The following is a 16736-nucleotide window of genomic DNA, read 5'->3' on the forward strand; positions in this document are numbered from 1 at the left end:
TTCTCTGCAAGTCACTTCAGTTATGTCTGACTCTGCCACGATCCTCTGTCCATGGGATTCTCCAGGCAAGAACACTAGAGTGGGTTACCATGCCCTCCTCCGGGGAATCTTCCTGGTCCAGGGATTGAATCTGCATCTCCTGCACTGGCAGACAGGTTCTTTACCACTAGCACCCCTAATAGCTATCAAATTTTAGATCCTTTCTACAAAGATATTCAATGCAACGTAATACACTTAAATATCCAAAGTAGAGTCAAAGTTAAAAAATGTTATATAACATGAAATTATGCACCTATTTAAACTGTTTACAAAGTACATATTTAATGTAAGAAAATGCCTACACTGTAATACTAAATGAAAAAGGAAGGATGAAAAGTTCAACTATGTAAAAACATGCACTGACTATGAAGAAACATAATAAATAGATCTTTTTATTGATAAGATTGTGAGCAATCCTAATTTATTTTATATATGTCTGTATTTCCCATATTTCCTGCAATGAACTTCATTACTTTCTAATCAGAGAACTACATTATCTTCAAACCAATATTATTTAATCTTTATAATCTTTCCATATAAAGGTGCCCAGACCTCCAATTAATGCCAATCAGTCATTTCCTAAAAAGCCAAAATAATTTGGAGGTCACTTAGGTATGTTTGTGTTCTTAACACTCTGACATGGGATGTTGGCAAGGATCTGTGTTTATAGATTCTTAAATACATGTTCAATTATTCATCTTCAGTTAATTGCAGTCATGTGCGATGGTGGGAAGAACATGGATTTTGGAAAAAAAGAGACTAGATTAGAATTTTGGCGCACCACTTATAACTTAACCTCCTTGAGTCTCCATAAGCTCATGGAAGTAAGTTTAACAGATGGTAGCTCATATTAGATCTAAGTCAGGGACAATATTTAGAGTAAGGGACAGGGCAAATAATGGGCAGGGATGTCACAGGAAATATAATAAAGAATAAATAAAAATGAGATTTCAGACACACAGAATGGTGGCATATTAAGGGGGCATAGAGATTCCCATGTTCCCTCTCTGCAGATAAAGTGGTCAAGAAAACAACAAAGTCATCTAAAGCAAATAAAGGAGTTATCGCTAAGACAAAGGAAGACTTATTCTCTATAAACTGGGATGAAGGCAACGAAACTTAACTTGAGAAATCCTAAAAGCCAAGAACGCTACCAATAACATACATGTCCTATTCATTTTATTTTTACTAGGCCCTAAAGCTCAATGAATATAATTTCCCTTATTGTATCTGCCAATTAACCTTTTAGGGATTGATGTTCTCTAATGATCATTTCATAGGGACCTACAGAGCAAGAGGAGGCAAACAGCTAAAGTTTACTTTCCCTTCCCCACAAAGAAATCTTCTAGGATTCTCTGACTGCAGCTCACTTTAGTGGTTCTGTGGACCTCTTTCTCAAATTCAGGTTCCTAAGGGTTGATGGTGTAGGCCAAGGCTCAACAGTGGTCAAAGAATAGGTATTCGCAGAGGCTTTGCCGAAGCTCAGATGTGCAGTTGTACTGTGACAGGCAAGCTCCCAGGAGGCCCTCATGGAGCAGGAAGGAAGTTGGAAGGGAAGGGGAAGAGGGTCTGGGAGCTGGAGACTGGGGGCTGCTTTCCCTGTGCTGAAGTTTCTGGTGCAGATCTCTAGTAATTTTAAGTTCTTTTTGTTTTTATTTTCTGATAGTTTGTTTATTCATTTATCACTTGTTTTTTGCTGCACTGGGTCTTCACTGCTGCGCACAGGCCTTCTCCAGCTGTTCTGAGCAGGGGCTCCTCTTCACCGTGGTGCACGGGCTGCTCCTGACAGCGGCTTTCCCTGCTGTGGGGCACAGGCTCTAGGCTCACTGGCTTCAGTAGCTGCAGGATGCAGGCTCAGCAGCTATGGCTTGCGGGCTCTCAAGTGTGGGCTCGGAAGCTGTGCCACATGCACTTTCACTTGCTCCAAGGCGTGTGGGATCTGCTGGGAGTAGGAATAAAACCTGTGTCCCCTGCATTTCTGGCCCATGCAGCCCCAGAATCCCCTATTGGGGGGGCTTCCCTCACAGCTCAGTTGGTAAAGAATCCGCCTGCAGTGCAGGAGACCCCGGTTCGATTCCTAGGTCAGGAAGATCCGCTGGAGAAGGGACAGGCTACCCACTCCAGGATTCTCGGGCTTCCCTGGTGGCTCACTCGGTCAAGAATCCGCCTGCAATATGGGAGACCTGGGTTCGATCCCTGGGTTGGGAAGATCCCCTGGAGAAGGGAAAGGCTACCCACACCAGTATTCTGACCTGGAGAATTCCATGGACTGTATAGAGTGTCGCAAAGAGTCGGACATGATTGAGCGACTTTCACTTTCACCCCAGCAATGGCAAGTGGATTTTTATCCACTGTATCACCAGGGAAGTCCAGTAATTCTAAATTTTAACCTGGTTTTCCAGCTCAGCTTCATTTAGGAAACTAAAGTACAATGGACAGAGGTGGGTGGGAAGGGGATATGGGAGAGTGGAGGGACAGCATGTAGGCAAAGATCGCCTGGTTTGAACTGGGCAGTGTGAAGACAAACCTTATCTGGAATATGGGAGGTGATATGTAAGTCTCCATTTTGCTGTTGCCATAGCTATTGTATAGAAATTGAAAAAAATATATATATATCAGATCTAGTTACTATATATATAAATATATATATATAGTACATATATATTTACATATATAAAATACATGTATGATTTTGGCATCTGTTAAGCCAATTTGCAATGATTTGATGCTTGCCCAAAGCTTACCACATTATTGGGCATTTCTAAATAATGACATAATTTATTAGTTGTTTAGAAAAGCCATTCTTGGAAATAACTAGAGTTATCACTGAATTAGAAACCAGGAGAAAATTTGAGTGTCTTCCCCTCCTTCCTGGGCCTTCCCTCATCGCTCAGTCGGTAAAGAATCTGCCTGCACTGCAGGAGACCCAGATTCAATTCCTGGGTCGGGAATATCCCCTGGAGAAGAAAATGGCTACCCACTCCAGCATTCTTGCCTGGAGAATCCCCATGGACAGAGGAGCCTGGTGGGCTACAGTCCATGGTGTCGCAAGAGTGGGATACGCCTTAGCGACTAAACCACCACCACCATTCTCCCTCCCAGAAACCATTTTGCTTTTGGTAATGATCCCAAGGAGTTATTTGCAAAAATCAAATTAAATATAGTTTTAGAATATTAGAATAACAATATTCCTTCTGGGAGACTGTTACAATAAATAATAATAAATGACTTCTCAGCATTTAAGTCATGATCAGTTCTTTGCTACAGAAATGTAATGAAGATCATATCTTCTCACAGTTACAGATTTAATCAAAACAAAGGATTGATCTCCTGGCCATGGTAATAGAATTCTGAATGTCTCAGACTGTCAACAAAAGTCAAATAAATAAACAGAATTTGATTTTTAAACTGAAAATTCCCAAAGATCCTCTACCATACTCATTTTATGGAGAAAGATGCGAAGGTTAAGAAGGCTGTGGAACCCTCTCAAGGTCTCAGAGCTAGTTAATAGCAGAGATGCCCAGGTCTCTCTCTTACCATCACCAAAGCCGTGCATCTTGTTAGCGTTCAGTCTGAACTGGAAGTTTGGGCCTAGACCTACAAACAAGGTCAGAAATTGCTCCCTCTACACAAAGCATGGACTAGAATTAAATCAAAATGTTTACAGCCTCATGGAATCAGCCTTAGGGGATATGAACCACCACATCTATGTTTCAATAACCTTATTGTTCTCTTTTGAAAAACCCATATATTCTTTTCTTCCTTAATTGTATTTGGATAACTGAACTTGAAAAACTCAGTCTGAATTAATCCTCCTAAATTTTAATGCACTTCACTAATACGTCTTTGGCTTTTGAAAATAAAGACTTTACATATAAGATCATTTTTGTAAATTATGGATACTTTAGCAGTTAGGACACAAGGTCAAATATCTGCTAGTTTGTCTAGGAAATGGGAACAGCATTTGATATTTGCCTGCTTTAAAGATTCATTAGGCCATATAGGCATGGAGTCCAAATCACAAGTTTTCTCTCCTTGGCAAACAGATTCAAGAACTTTTCTAAACGATGGAACTTCAGATTAAATAAATCTATAACTTGACAGCAATACAAAGAAGTCAAGGGCTTTTGGAAACTAGAAATAAATTCTCAGATTTATAAATACGGATAAATATTTTATGCCAGCAAATTGGATATTTTTATAACAGACTTGTTGAGATATAATTCACATACTTTAAAATTTGCCCTTTTAAAGTATACAAGTCAGTGATCTTTTTTAGTATGTTCACAGACTGTGCAGTCCTTAGCTTGAGGGAATTTTATAACACTTTCATCGTGTCTAAAAGAAATCCATGTTCATTACCAGACCCTGACAACCATTAACCTACTTTTATCTATATGGGTTTCCCTATTCTGGTCATTTCATAGAAATAAAATTGTACAATATGTAGCCTTTTGTATCTGGCTTCTTTGATTTAGGATATTGTTTCAGGGTTTACTGATGTAGCATGCATTAGAACTTCATCTATTTTCATGGTTGAATAATATTCCACTGTAAGAATATATCATATTTTATCCATTCATCTGTTGATGGACATCAGGATTATGTTGAAAGTCTTTTTACGTGTTATTGGTCATTTTAAATCTTCTTTCAAAGAATACTTATTCAAATCTGTGGTAGGCGGAATAATGGTCTTTCAAAAAGTACAAGTCCTCATTTCTGACTTGTGAATATATTATAGCACAGGCCGAAGAGACTTTATGTGCGTGCATGCTAACTTGCTTCAGTCGTGTTTGACTCTGTGACCCCGTGGACTGTAGTCCGCCAGGCTCCTCTGTCCGTGGAACTTTCCAGGCAAGACTACTGGAGTGGGCTGCCATCCCCTCCTCCAGGGGATCTTCCCAACTTAGGGGTCAAACCCAGGTCTCTTTTGTCTAATGCATTGGCAGGCAAGTTCTTTACCATCAGCTCCACCTTACAGATACAGTTAACATAAGAATTGTGAGATAGGGAAATTATCCTATATTATCTAGGCAAGTTAAAAGTAATCACAGGAATCCTTAACGAAAGACACAACAGAGTCATAGTCAGAGAAGAGATACGACAGAAGCAAAGGTTGGACTGATGATCTTTGAAGATGGAGGAAACCGTTATGAGCCAAGAAATTCAGGTGGCCCTAAGAAGGCGGGAAAAGGAAAGGAAATGGGTTGTTCCAGAGCTCCTCTGGAGCTGCCCTGTCAACAGCTTGCGTTCATTTCAGTGAGACTGATTTTGGATTTCTGACCTCCAGAACTATAAGATAATAAATTTGTGCTATTTTAAGCCACCATGGTTTTGATGGCAGCAGTAGGAAATTACTCCAAATCCTTCGACAATTTTCTAACTAGGTTACTTGTTGTTCTGTTGTTGAGCTATAAAAGTTCTTTATATAGTCTGGATACAAGTCCACTATCTGCTACATTATTGCAAATACTTTTTCCCATTCTGTTCACAGTTCAGTTGCTCAGTCATGTCCAACTCTTTGCAACCCCATGGACTGCAGCACACCAGGCCTCCCTGTCCATCACCAACTCCCGGAGGTTACCCAAGCTCACATCCTTTGAACTGGTGATGCCATCCAACCATCTCATCCTCTGTAGTCCCTTTCTCCTCCCACCTTCAATCTTTCCCAGCATCAAGGTCTTTTCAAATGATTTAGTTCTTTGCATCAGGTGGCCAAAGAATTGGAATTTCAGCTTCAGCTTCAGTCCTTCCAATGAATATTCAGGACTGATCTCCTTTAAGATGGACTGGTTGGAGCTCCTTGCAGTCCAAGGGACTCTCAAGAGTCTTCTCCAACACCACGGTTTAGAAGCATCAGTTCTTCAGTGCTCAGCTTTCTTTATAGTCCCACTCTCATATCCATACATGACTAGATGTACCTTTGTTGGCAAAGTAATGTCTCTGCTTTTTAATACGCTGTCTAGGTTGGTCATAACTTTTCTTCCAAGGGGCAAGTGTCTTTTAATTTCATGGCTGCAGTCACCATCATGTGAAATGCCAGGCTGGATGAATCACAAGCTAGAACCAAGATTGCCAGGTGAAATATCAACAACCTTAGATATGCAGATGATACCACTCCAATGGCAGAAAGTGAAGAGGAACTAAAGAAATTCTTGAGGAGGGTAAAAGAGGAGAGTGAAAAAGCTGGCTTGAAACTCAACATTAAAAAAACTAAGATCATGGCATCTAGTCCCATCTGACCCAGGCAATTGAACAGGGGTCTCCTGCTTTGCAGGTGGATTCTTTATCAACTGAGCTATCAGGGAAGCCCCTAGTCCCATCACTGCATGGCAAATAGAAGGGGAAACAGTGAAAGCATTGACAGATATATTTTCTAGGAATCCAAAATCACTGCTGATTGTGACTGCAGCCATGAGAAAGATTGAAGGCAAAAGAAAAAGAGGGCGGCAGATGAGATTGTTAAATGGCATTACCAACTCAGTGGACATGAAGCTGGACAAACTCCAGGAGATAGTGAAGGACAGGAAAGCCTGGCATGCTGCAGTCCTTGGGGTCACATAGTCAGACACAACCTAGAGACTGAACAACAACAGCTCTAAAGTGTTGAGGACTTGTCATTACCAGGTACTACAGAACTACCTCCTAATTGATTTTTTCTTGTCTAAGCATGTTCTCAACATAGTTAGGGCTGCAAATATTGATAGAGGGCTTCCCTGGTGCTCAGATGGGAAAGAATCCACCTGCAATATGGGAGACCCGGGTTTTATCCCTGGGTTGGGAAGATCCCCTGGAGGAGGGCATGGCAACCCACTCCAGGATTCTTGTCTGGAGAATCCCTATGGATGGAGGAGCCTGGTGGGCTACAGTCCAGGAGACTGCAGAGAGTCAGACATGACTGAGTGACTAAGCCTACACACACAATATTGACAGAGGAAATCAAAGGACAGGGGACTATGCTCTCTTACCCCTTTCCCTTCTGTGGGCAGAGATGGAAGGATAAGAAGGAGTCTAATCAGATCCAACTGTAATTTGCCCTGGATAATGAAATCACCCTTCTCTTGAGGATGATCTCATTAAGGGCAACAGTAGGGCTTATGTGCTACTTTTGCCTCAAAACAATAATGAAAAAGAAGTCCAGGTGGCTTTGAAAACACTGAGAGTCTCTGTCTTTGAATGGAAAATTTAGCATTAGGCATTATCACAATTATTTGGGGCGAGGATTACCCCTTTGATGGAAGTTGACATGTTGGACTTGGTAACTCAAGGGTTTTGTTTGCCATCGTCCAAACTAATGCAAGTTCAATGTGAAGAGGTTCTCTGTGGATTTTGCAATCTCTTCTATTGTTTCATGTACTAGTCATTTATTATTTCCTTAAACAGCCTGAAAGTGGGTCTTGGGAGTAAGTTTCAGACTGTGACGCTTGAAAATCACTCCCTTTGCTCAATGTTTAGCGCTTCTCACTGGCACAGAAAAACGTTTAAATTTAGGTTTGTGCTCTCCATTCCCAAGTTATGTGATGTTTTCATTGTTGATGATCACTAATGTTTCTTCTTTTTCCCTTATCTTTCCCTTTTCTTACCCTTTGCCTCTCTTTTCCACTTCATGTAATTATTTAAAAATTACGAGTTAATGAGTATAATGAAAAAATAAAACAATGAATTGACAAATGTCAACCGAAGGACAATGCAGTTTAGAACACAGGGGTTGTGTTCTCTTTGCTTTCATGAGGACAAAGCCAACCCTACCTGTAAACAGACACAGAAGGAACAAATGAAGCAATGAACTTGAGGAAAAAAAAAAAGTTTTCTCCGCCTTGTCTGGGAGTAGAAATGATTATGCTGGGGGCTAAGAGGTTAACTTGTGTCACTCGTCAGGAAATTGACAAGCAGCCATCCCTTCTGCCTGCTGCTGCATGCTGCTTTTGTGCTGTGAATGGCTTTCATAAATGCACTGCTGTGCAGAATGTCATTTCTGCATCATCAAACAGAGACTGGCGTGTGATAGCTCTTCCCCAGATGTCAGATCAGTATTGGCCCTCTGCAATCCTGGGACTTGAAGCCACGCAGAGGGCACTTTGATGATTCAGATACAAAAGTTGAAACAAAAACCATGCTTCAATGCATGGAAATATATCTATTTTGTTCTGGAAGAAAACCTAATGTTCTTACATTAAAGATAAGCAATGTTATTAAATTTTAATAACTACTTCTAGAAGAAAAAATATAAATGACTGTTACATTTTTTTAAAGTTCAATTTTTCTGTTAATCAAATAAATTCAAAGCAAAGCAAGGAAAGGCACCAGTGTTTGCCTCAGCCAATAGCCCCAGATCATATACGTTCAAGCACATGAAATGCTAATGATATATCGTAAAACAGGCCCTCTCTAAGACTGTTGGTGGAACTAGAATCTTTCTGGAAGGAAATTTAGCAATATGTGTCAAAATTCTTTGAAATGTGCATACCTTTTGATGCAGAAATTCTACTGCTAGAAATATATCCTAAAGAATTTATGAAAAACAGAGTCAGTAATGTCTTCCAAAAGATCGCCAGTTATTTAAAATGCTAAGAAACTGAAAATAACCTAAAACTCCTAACAATGTATATAGTAAACATATTATTAAACAGAAATTAAAATATATGTAAAGGTTCTTTTCTTAAAATGATATAGGGAAAAGTTTATGAAATAAAGTTATGCAAAGTTAAACAAATGCTAAATATTATATATAGTGTGATCTAAACTAAAGACAAATAGAATAGCAAAAATACCAGAAATAACTGTAGAAAAATATTAATACTTTTGTATCAACAAAGATGTTGATATTATTTAGTGTAAAAATGAAAATGTTGCATTTTGTGTAGCTTTTGTCTACCCTTCTGCGTTGTATACATATCCCAAAAGGACAATTATCATATTCATAAAAATATGTACACAATACATTATATTTAAAAAGAGGCTGCACAGGGAAAAAATCACTATCCAAAGAAATTCCTTTAAACCATCACATGATGTCTTGCTGGCCTTTTAACTTAGCCCTTATCTCACATTTTCCTTAGAGCTTCTGACTCTCCCTCTCTCCCACCCCAGGTTCAAATCTCCAGCCATCAGCTGTAACAAGATATCTCAGCTAACCTCTGTCTCTGCTGTCCCTCTCCTTGAGGGACCATTTCTTCCCCATTTCTGATCTTGATCCACTCCCTTGTTTCTGAATGCTTTTCACATTTTGCCTCCATGTGTGTGAGTTTGGCCAGGAAGCTTAATCAGTATTTCTGAAGATCAGAGTGTGGTAGTGCTGGCAGAGACAAGCCCGTCTACAGCACAATTTCAGGGTCCAGAATGCCGTAGAGTTCATACTAACTTTTTATTACTTCATGAGAGGTTATCACAACATCTTCAGTTTAAAGCGCTATGCATTTATTATCTCAGAGTTTTAGTGGATTAGAAATCTGGACACAGTTTATGGACTCTTCTATTCTGGGTCCCACAAGGCTACAATCAAGGTGTCAGCTAAACTGTACTCTTTCAGAAGTTTGGGGTTCTCTTCCTAGCTCAAGGGGTTATTAGCAGAAATCAGCTGTTTGACTGACATGGAAGTTTGCCTCATCCAGATCAACGGGATCTGTACTTTCCTTCTTTTTTTTTTAATGAAGTATAGTTGATTTACAATGTTGTAAATCTGTACTTTTACAGTACTCCTTGGATTAGATCAGGCTTACAAGGGATGAAGTGAAGAAGTGAAGTCACTCAGTCATGTCCGCCTCTTTGCGACCCCATGAACTGTAGCCTGTCAGGCTCCTCTGTCCATGGGATTCTCCAGGCAAACTGGATTGGGCTGCCATTTCTTTCTCCTTACAAGGGATAATCTCCCTTTTAAGTAGTTCAAGGTCAACTGATTAGGCACCTTAATTACACCTATGAAATCTCTTCTGTCACAAAAAGAAACATTATCATAGGAGTGACATACTAGCATACCCACATATCCTCCCGTATTCAGGGGATGGGGCCTCTGAAGGTCATTTTAGAACTCTGTTCTCTGTAAGTGTCCCTTCCTGCCTGTCATAGCCTTGTGGCTTAAGTTCAATTTTCTGTGAAATGACCGCTTCTGTGGATGGGGTGGTGTTGGGAGCCTTTGAATTTTACACAACTTCTTCACACTCTCCATTTTATTTAATCTTTACTGCAGCTTCCTGAAACATGTTTCTACCTCCAATTTACCAGTGAGGGACCTGGAGCACAGAGAGCTTAAAAAGAGGCCCAAGGTCACTTAGCCAGAAAGCAGAACTTGAAGCCCAGATCTGCTATACCAAATAGCATGTTCTTTCTCCTACATCTCTCCTCTGAGGCAACCACTGAGACTTGAGTTCAGTTTGGAATCTGATCTAACTAAGAAGAAAGTCACCTCTCACTTCATATGCATCTTAAACCGGCACACTCATTTTACATTGGGTGTGACTGAGGACGCACAGGAAGGCTTTTCATAACGAACTCAGAATTCTCAGAATAATGTAGATGTTAGTGCATCATTCCTCCTTATAGCGTTACCACAGGTTTAGCAACTTGAAACATGACCTATTTATTAGCTCACTGTTTGTGTAAGTCAGAAGTCTGGCCTAGCAGGGCTGGAATCTCTGCTCAGGTTCCTCCAAGGCTGAAATCCTGGTGTCAACCGAGCTACATTCTCATCTGGAGTTCAGTGTCTTCTTCCAACTCATGTGGTTGTGGTCAGACTTGATTGCTTGCAGTTGTGGGACGGAGGTCCCTGCTTCCTTGCTGGCTATCAGCTGGGGCCTCTCTCTGCTCCCAGGGGCCATCCTCATCCTTTTTCATACGGCCTCCTCCATCTTCAAACCAGGAACAATGTTGAGTACTTCACTGATTCTGAATCTCTTCGACTTTCCACTCTGCTACCAGCCAGAGAAAGCTCTCCACTGTTAAGGCTCATGTGATTAGATCAGGCTAACCTGTATACTCTCCCTATCCTGTGTCAACTATGCCATACAATGTAACCCAATCACAGGAGTGACAGCTCATCATAGTCACAGGTTGTATGGATTAGTGTGTGGAATCCTGAGGAGTGGCATTTTGAGAATGCTGCTTAGCACCGTGTGTCTTTGAAATAGCATTTCTCCCACCCTGCAGGATAACTTAGAACACAAATACATGGACGTTAGACCCAGGCTGCCTAGATTTAAATTATGGCCCCAACATGTACTAGCAGTACAACCTTCTTAAGGTACTTAACCGCTTTTATCAGTTCCTTGATTTTCTTACCTAAAAAGTGGGAGTAATAATATTACTGTCATCAAGTTATGCCCCTTAAATGAGCTAATGTGCCAGAAAAGTTGTTGGCACATTGAGGTATTGTGTTGTCCTTGCTATTATGATTACTGACCTAATTATTATCCTCTAGTATAGAGTCCAGATTACTACTCTCCTTGGAGCAGATGCATCACCTCACTTTTCTAGGCTTCAGCTTCTCTTTCAAGTATTATTTAATTGTCAAAATAAAATTTATAATGAGAAGTACACATTAGAAAACTTTTATGAGTCTAACTCATAGGATAGACCAAACAATTTGTCAGGTTGAAAAACAAAACAGAACTATGTTTAGTTTGTGAGCTTAGTTTTTCAATAAGGGAAACAGCAGATTCAATTGATTGTATTAGAAACTTGAGAAGAGAAACATAGGCACTCTTTAAGTACCATAGCTAAATGGGTTTTAATTCAATGTTATCATCAAGAGAAAAGGGGATGTGAGAAGATAGCAACAGGATGGCCGTAGAGGATGAAAAGGAACTAAAAGAAAGTTGGAAACGATGAGAGGAGAGGGAACAGAACACCATAGGGAAAAGAAGAAGGAATGGAAAAATGACAGAGGAAAGACTACTGAGAGGAGAGGGCTGGTAAGGAAAAGGGGCAAACGCTGCTGAAAGTTACTTGGTACAGCTAGGGACTTAGATTATCTTACTGACTCTTCAGAATAGGTATTATTGTAATCACTTTATAGATGAGAAAACAGCACCTAAAAGTTGAATTTTTCCAAAACCAAATATGTTTATATTCAGGTATTAGAATCAACATCTTTCCAGAGTTCATTGCTACCTTATGTGTTGCTACCTTGTTTAAAAAGACTAATGGTGAGATAGAAAGTACTCTTCACACATTGCTGGTCCAGCTTCAGAGTGTTCCTGCCACACTGAGAAAAGACTTCGTAGATGGGCTTGGGTGTTACTGACACTGAACACTACCTTAGAATGTTATTTTCCTGAGTCAAGACAGTTGGAGCCTAGTTAAAACTGACCCCTGAATGATTGATGCTTCAGGATAAATCACTTGTTTGAGCCTTAGTTTCCCCATCTGTAAAATGTAGGCTTTGAACCAGATAAAAAGGTGAATTCTGAAGTCTATCCTTCATATCATAATGCCAGACTTTCAACTGTTATTCTTGAGCTCTCAGATGCCCCTAAACCATCCAAGTTCATGGCAGAAAGGAGTAAGATGGGAAACAGTCTCAGTGGTAGTAGCAAGGCTCTATCATGAACTGGAGGCCCACTCCAGAGCTGTCCTCACGCAAGTACAAGGCTGTGATGTGGGTTGGAGAAATGCTCCTGCTAGGATCACTCTTCAGAGTTTTTCAGGTCATTCACTGCACAACCTCACCAGGCAATATTCACACACACAGTCATAGCCCACTGCTCAATGTTATGTGCTGGACTGGACAGGAGAGCAGTTTGGGGGAGAGTGGATACATGTGTATGTATGGCTAAGTCTCTTCGCTGTTCACCTGAAACTATCACAACATTGTTTTGTTAATCGGCTATACCCCAATACAAAATGTTTTTTTTTGTGTGTTAAGAAATAAATAAAAATAAAATTAAAAAAATAAATGAAACAAAAAAATGGAACTTCTCCAGGGTCCAATATTAGCAAATACTATCCCCACTCCCTGATTGCAGGAAGCCAGGACAAAGACGCGTGGGTAGAGTTCATAATAAAAACAACTGTGGCTCAGTAGAAAAACAGCAAACTTCGCAGAGTTCAGAATTTCCCATTAGCATGTGTAAAACTTTATATTTGGGAATTTTTAGGCCAAGGTCCCATGAGGTAGGGGATTCTACTAGTGAACAAGAGTTCAGAGAGTATATAAGTGACATACAGATTTTGGAATGTATTCAAAGATAGATGTGTGATCTTGAAAAATTTAATTCTTAATTTCCTAAGTCCATACTATGATGGCCATACTAACTATAACTACCTCACATGGCTGTTTTAAGTAGATAAAATATTGTGTGTGTGTGTCTGCATCTCTATTTACATTCTCTATCTGTCTGTCCTTCAGTCTGTGTATTCATCCATCCATCCACCCACCCACCAACCTATCTATCTAGGCTTCCTCCATGAGCACAGTGCTCCACACGTGATGAAAGCTCAATAAATGTTAGCGGCCATCATGATTATGTTCTTTACAATTACTGAATAATGCTTTCAACACAGCAGAACTTCCTTTTATCTCTGTAGGCATACGCAGAGTGGTGGCACTCTCAGAGATGCCATTTTTCATTCTTATCTGTAGAATAATCACATAAAGTCCATTTTATCCGATGCTTAGGGCGGAAATGTGGCGGAGGTGATAGCTTCCCTACTTCTAGGTAAAGAATGGTATGGGGGTGGGAGGTGGGATTTAGGATTTGGGAGCTTGTATACACCCGTGGTGGATTCATGTCAATGTATGGCAAAACCAATACAGTACTGTAAGGTAAAATAAAGTAAAAATTAAAAAAAAAAAAGAATTAAAAAAAAAAAGAATGGTATGAAACAATGATTATGGTCCACTTTTCTGAAGTTTCCTCTAACAACTTTATTTCTGAACTTTTAAAATGGAGCTTCTCCTAATATCATATGACATCCCTTATATGTGGGATCTAAAAAGAAATGATACAAATGAACTTAATTACAAAACAGAAAAAGACTCACAGATTTGAAAATGAACTTATGGCTGCTGGGGGGGGGAGACACAGTTAGGGACTTTGGGAAGGTCATATACACACTGCTGTATTTAAAATGGTAACCAGCAAAGACCTATTGTATAGCACATGGAAGTCTGCTGAATGTTACGTACCGGACTGGATGGAAGAGGGGTTTGGGGGAGAATGGACACATGTATATGTATGGCTAAGTCTCTTCACTCTTCACCTGAAACTATCAAAACATTGTTCATCGGCTGTACCCCAATACAAAATGTTTCTTGGTGCTAAAAAAATAAATAAAAATAAAATTAAAAAATAAATGAAACAAAAAATGGAGGTTCTCCAGGGTCCAATATTAGCAATACTACCCCCACCATGACTCTTAGAATTACACATCTATTTCTAATCTCCCACTCTGCAGCAGGGATGTCGTCCCCTCACCCAGAAATCAGTTTTGTCAATTCAGCCTGAAGGTTCTATCATCAAAAAGCATGTGAATCCTGTGGGAGTGCCACTCATTTCCTTTCTTGTTGATAGGAGATGCAGATGTACCTGAAAAAAGGTGTGATGTTCCTTGACAAACTGCAAAGATGCAGCTGTCAGAAATAATCACTGCATCAGAACAGCTGGAGACCAAAAAAGTGTTCTCGGCTGCTTTATAAAAATCAGCAAGCCGGCCTCTTTATGCTTCATAAAAAAGCACCCTGAGGAAGAGCAATGAAGCTTACATATCTGCCACTTAGGCCACAGTTTTCAGTGTGGTTCCATGCAGCCCAAGGGCTTCCCAGGGGGTGCTTGTGGTAAAGAACTTGCCTGCCAGTGCAGCAGACAACAAACCAGGGTTCAATCCCTGGGTTGGGAAGATCCCCTGGAGGAGGGCATGGCAACCCACTCCAGTATTCTTGCCTGGAGAATCCCATGGGCAGAGGAGCCTGGCAGGCTATGGTTCATAGCGTTGCAAAGAGTCAGACATGACGGAAGCAGCTTAACACATACACATATATGCAAGCTAAAACTATTCGTAACTGTCGGTCTTGGTCTGCATGACCCTCTCTCCCTACTTATTGATTTACCCTCCTCTCCCTTCTCATTTTACTCATTCATTCATGCAAACATTCACTCATTCATTCAGAAAGTATTTATGAACTCACGTCTATATATAACTGCTTGACCTAAGGGATTTATAATCTAGTAGCTTCCCCAATGGTTAAACAGTAAAGAATCGAATCCGCCTGCAAAACAGGAGACGCAGGAGATGTGGGTACAATCCCTGGGTTGGGAAGATCCCCTGCAATAGGAAATGGCAACCTGCTCCAGCATTCTTGCCCGAAAAACCCCATGGACAGAGGAGCCTAGTGGTCCTCGTCCATGTGGTCGCAAAGGGTTGGATTTGACTCAGCACGCACATGCTAAAATAATGCTGGGACATGTTTTCCTCAGGGGAAATCTCTCCTACTTGTTCAGTCTATAATTCTTTTAGCTGGGGTTTTGACTTCTGATGCAATTTTATATTATTGACTAAGAGCCCCATGTAGGTGACTCTCATTTTGACAAATAACCTTTAGATTTTATTTTTTTAATTTTTGGACCATGTGGCATCTAGGATCTTAGTTTCCCAACCAGGAATTGAACCTGAGCCCCTGCATTGGAAGCACAGAGTCTTAACCACAGGACTTCCAGGGAAGTCCCAATCTTTAGTTCTTTAAAGAGAGGGGCCCTGGCTCCAGCCATTACTATTGTATCCTGAGCAGGATCTGGCTCTATTTCTAACCTCAGCTGGTTGGAAGACCAGTGGTTTCCTTCTTTGCTTGTTTGTGAGGTTAGTAAAATCTTATTTTTATAAGACTCAGCCTGGAATCTTCTCATGGAATACCTTTTTAGACTCTTTCCATCCCAACTCCTACAGAAAATCCCAAATCCGTGGATACATACCAGGTGCATAATATGGCATTTCTGTGTGAATACTACTTATAGTATAGCCTTTTCTACACATTTTACTATTTGCTCATCAGCTCATATTATTCTTCTTTCCTACCAGACTGAAGACCCCATGGAACAAAAGATGACATCCATATTCCTTCCTCGCACTGCCTGGCCCAGTGCTGAATGCGGTAGCCATCAACAAACACAAATTAAATACTAGTTGAAATTCAACAAGAGATCCGGAAAGTCATTACAGAAAGCTTGCTTTGACAGTCTTTTCTTTCAAGTACAGAACTTTCGGAGAATTGTTATTCTCCAAAGCACAGGTATGTCTCACTGATGTGGCAGATTTATTTTCCAAATAATTCTAACATTTCAGATCATTACCTGAGTCTGCCATCCTCTGCTGCAGCACCTCCCGGTATAATCTTCGTAATAAATATGCCAGGGTCATCTCCAATGTGGGGATTATCTGTCCCTCCAGCAATACTGAATCCCAGGCCAGAATTTCCCTGTAGAAACAATAAGTAGATATTAAATGATGTGGCTGTCACCTAAACCTAGTTCCCCTTGTACTCTGCGTTATCATCTTACCACTCAAATGGAAATCAGGTGATAACAGCCTTGTATGCAAAGCCATAAACTGCACCATCAGCAGACATAGGAAGGTCAGGGAAAACACTCAGGTTTGTCCCTGCCTTGCAAGAATTCAAATGTTTCATGCTTCTGCTTATTCAAAGGGCCTTACATTTTTGCTTCTAAGAAACGCAGCCTTTATTAGAAACTAAAATAGTCATGATGAAA

At 40.4% G+C, this 16736-nt stretch overlaps 1 protein-coding gene across 11 annotated transcripts in view; it reads right to left on the reverse strand.

Moving 5' to 3' along the window:
• DLG2 (discs large MAGUK scaffold protein 2) overlaps positions 1-16736 on the reverse strand; it is a 1427929-nt gene that overhangs the window by 708067 nt on the left and 703126 nt on the right. For all 11 annotated transcript variants that reach the window (XM_068976931.1, XM_068976935.1, XM_068976933.1 and 8 more), the window contains one exon: positions 16320-16444. In XM_068976931.1, coding sequence (XP_068833032.1) covers positions 16320-16444 — 125 coding nt within the window. The remainder of the gene's footprint in view (positions 1-16319; positions 16445-16736) is intronic.

Source organism: Capricornis sumatraensis, chromosome 8 (genome assembly GCF_032405125.1).
Source record: "Capricornis sumatraensis isolate serow.1 chromosome 8, serow.2, whole genome shotgun sequence".
Taxonomy (NCBI): Eukaryota; Metazoa; Chordata; class Mammalia; order Artiodactyla; family Bovidae; genus Capricornis; species Capricornis sumatraensis.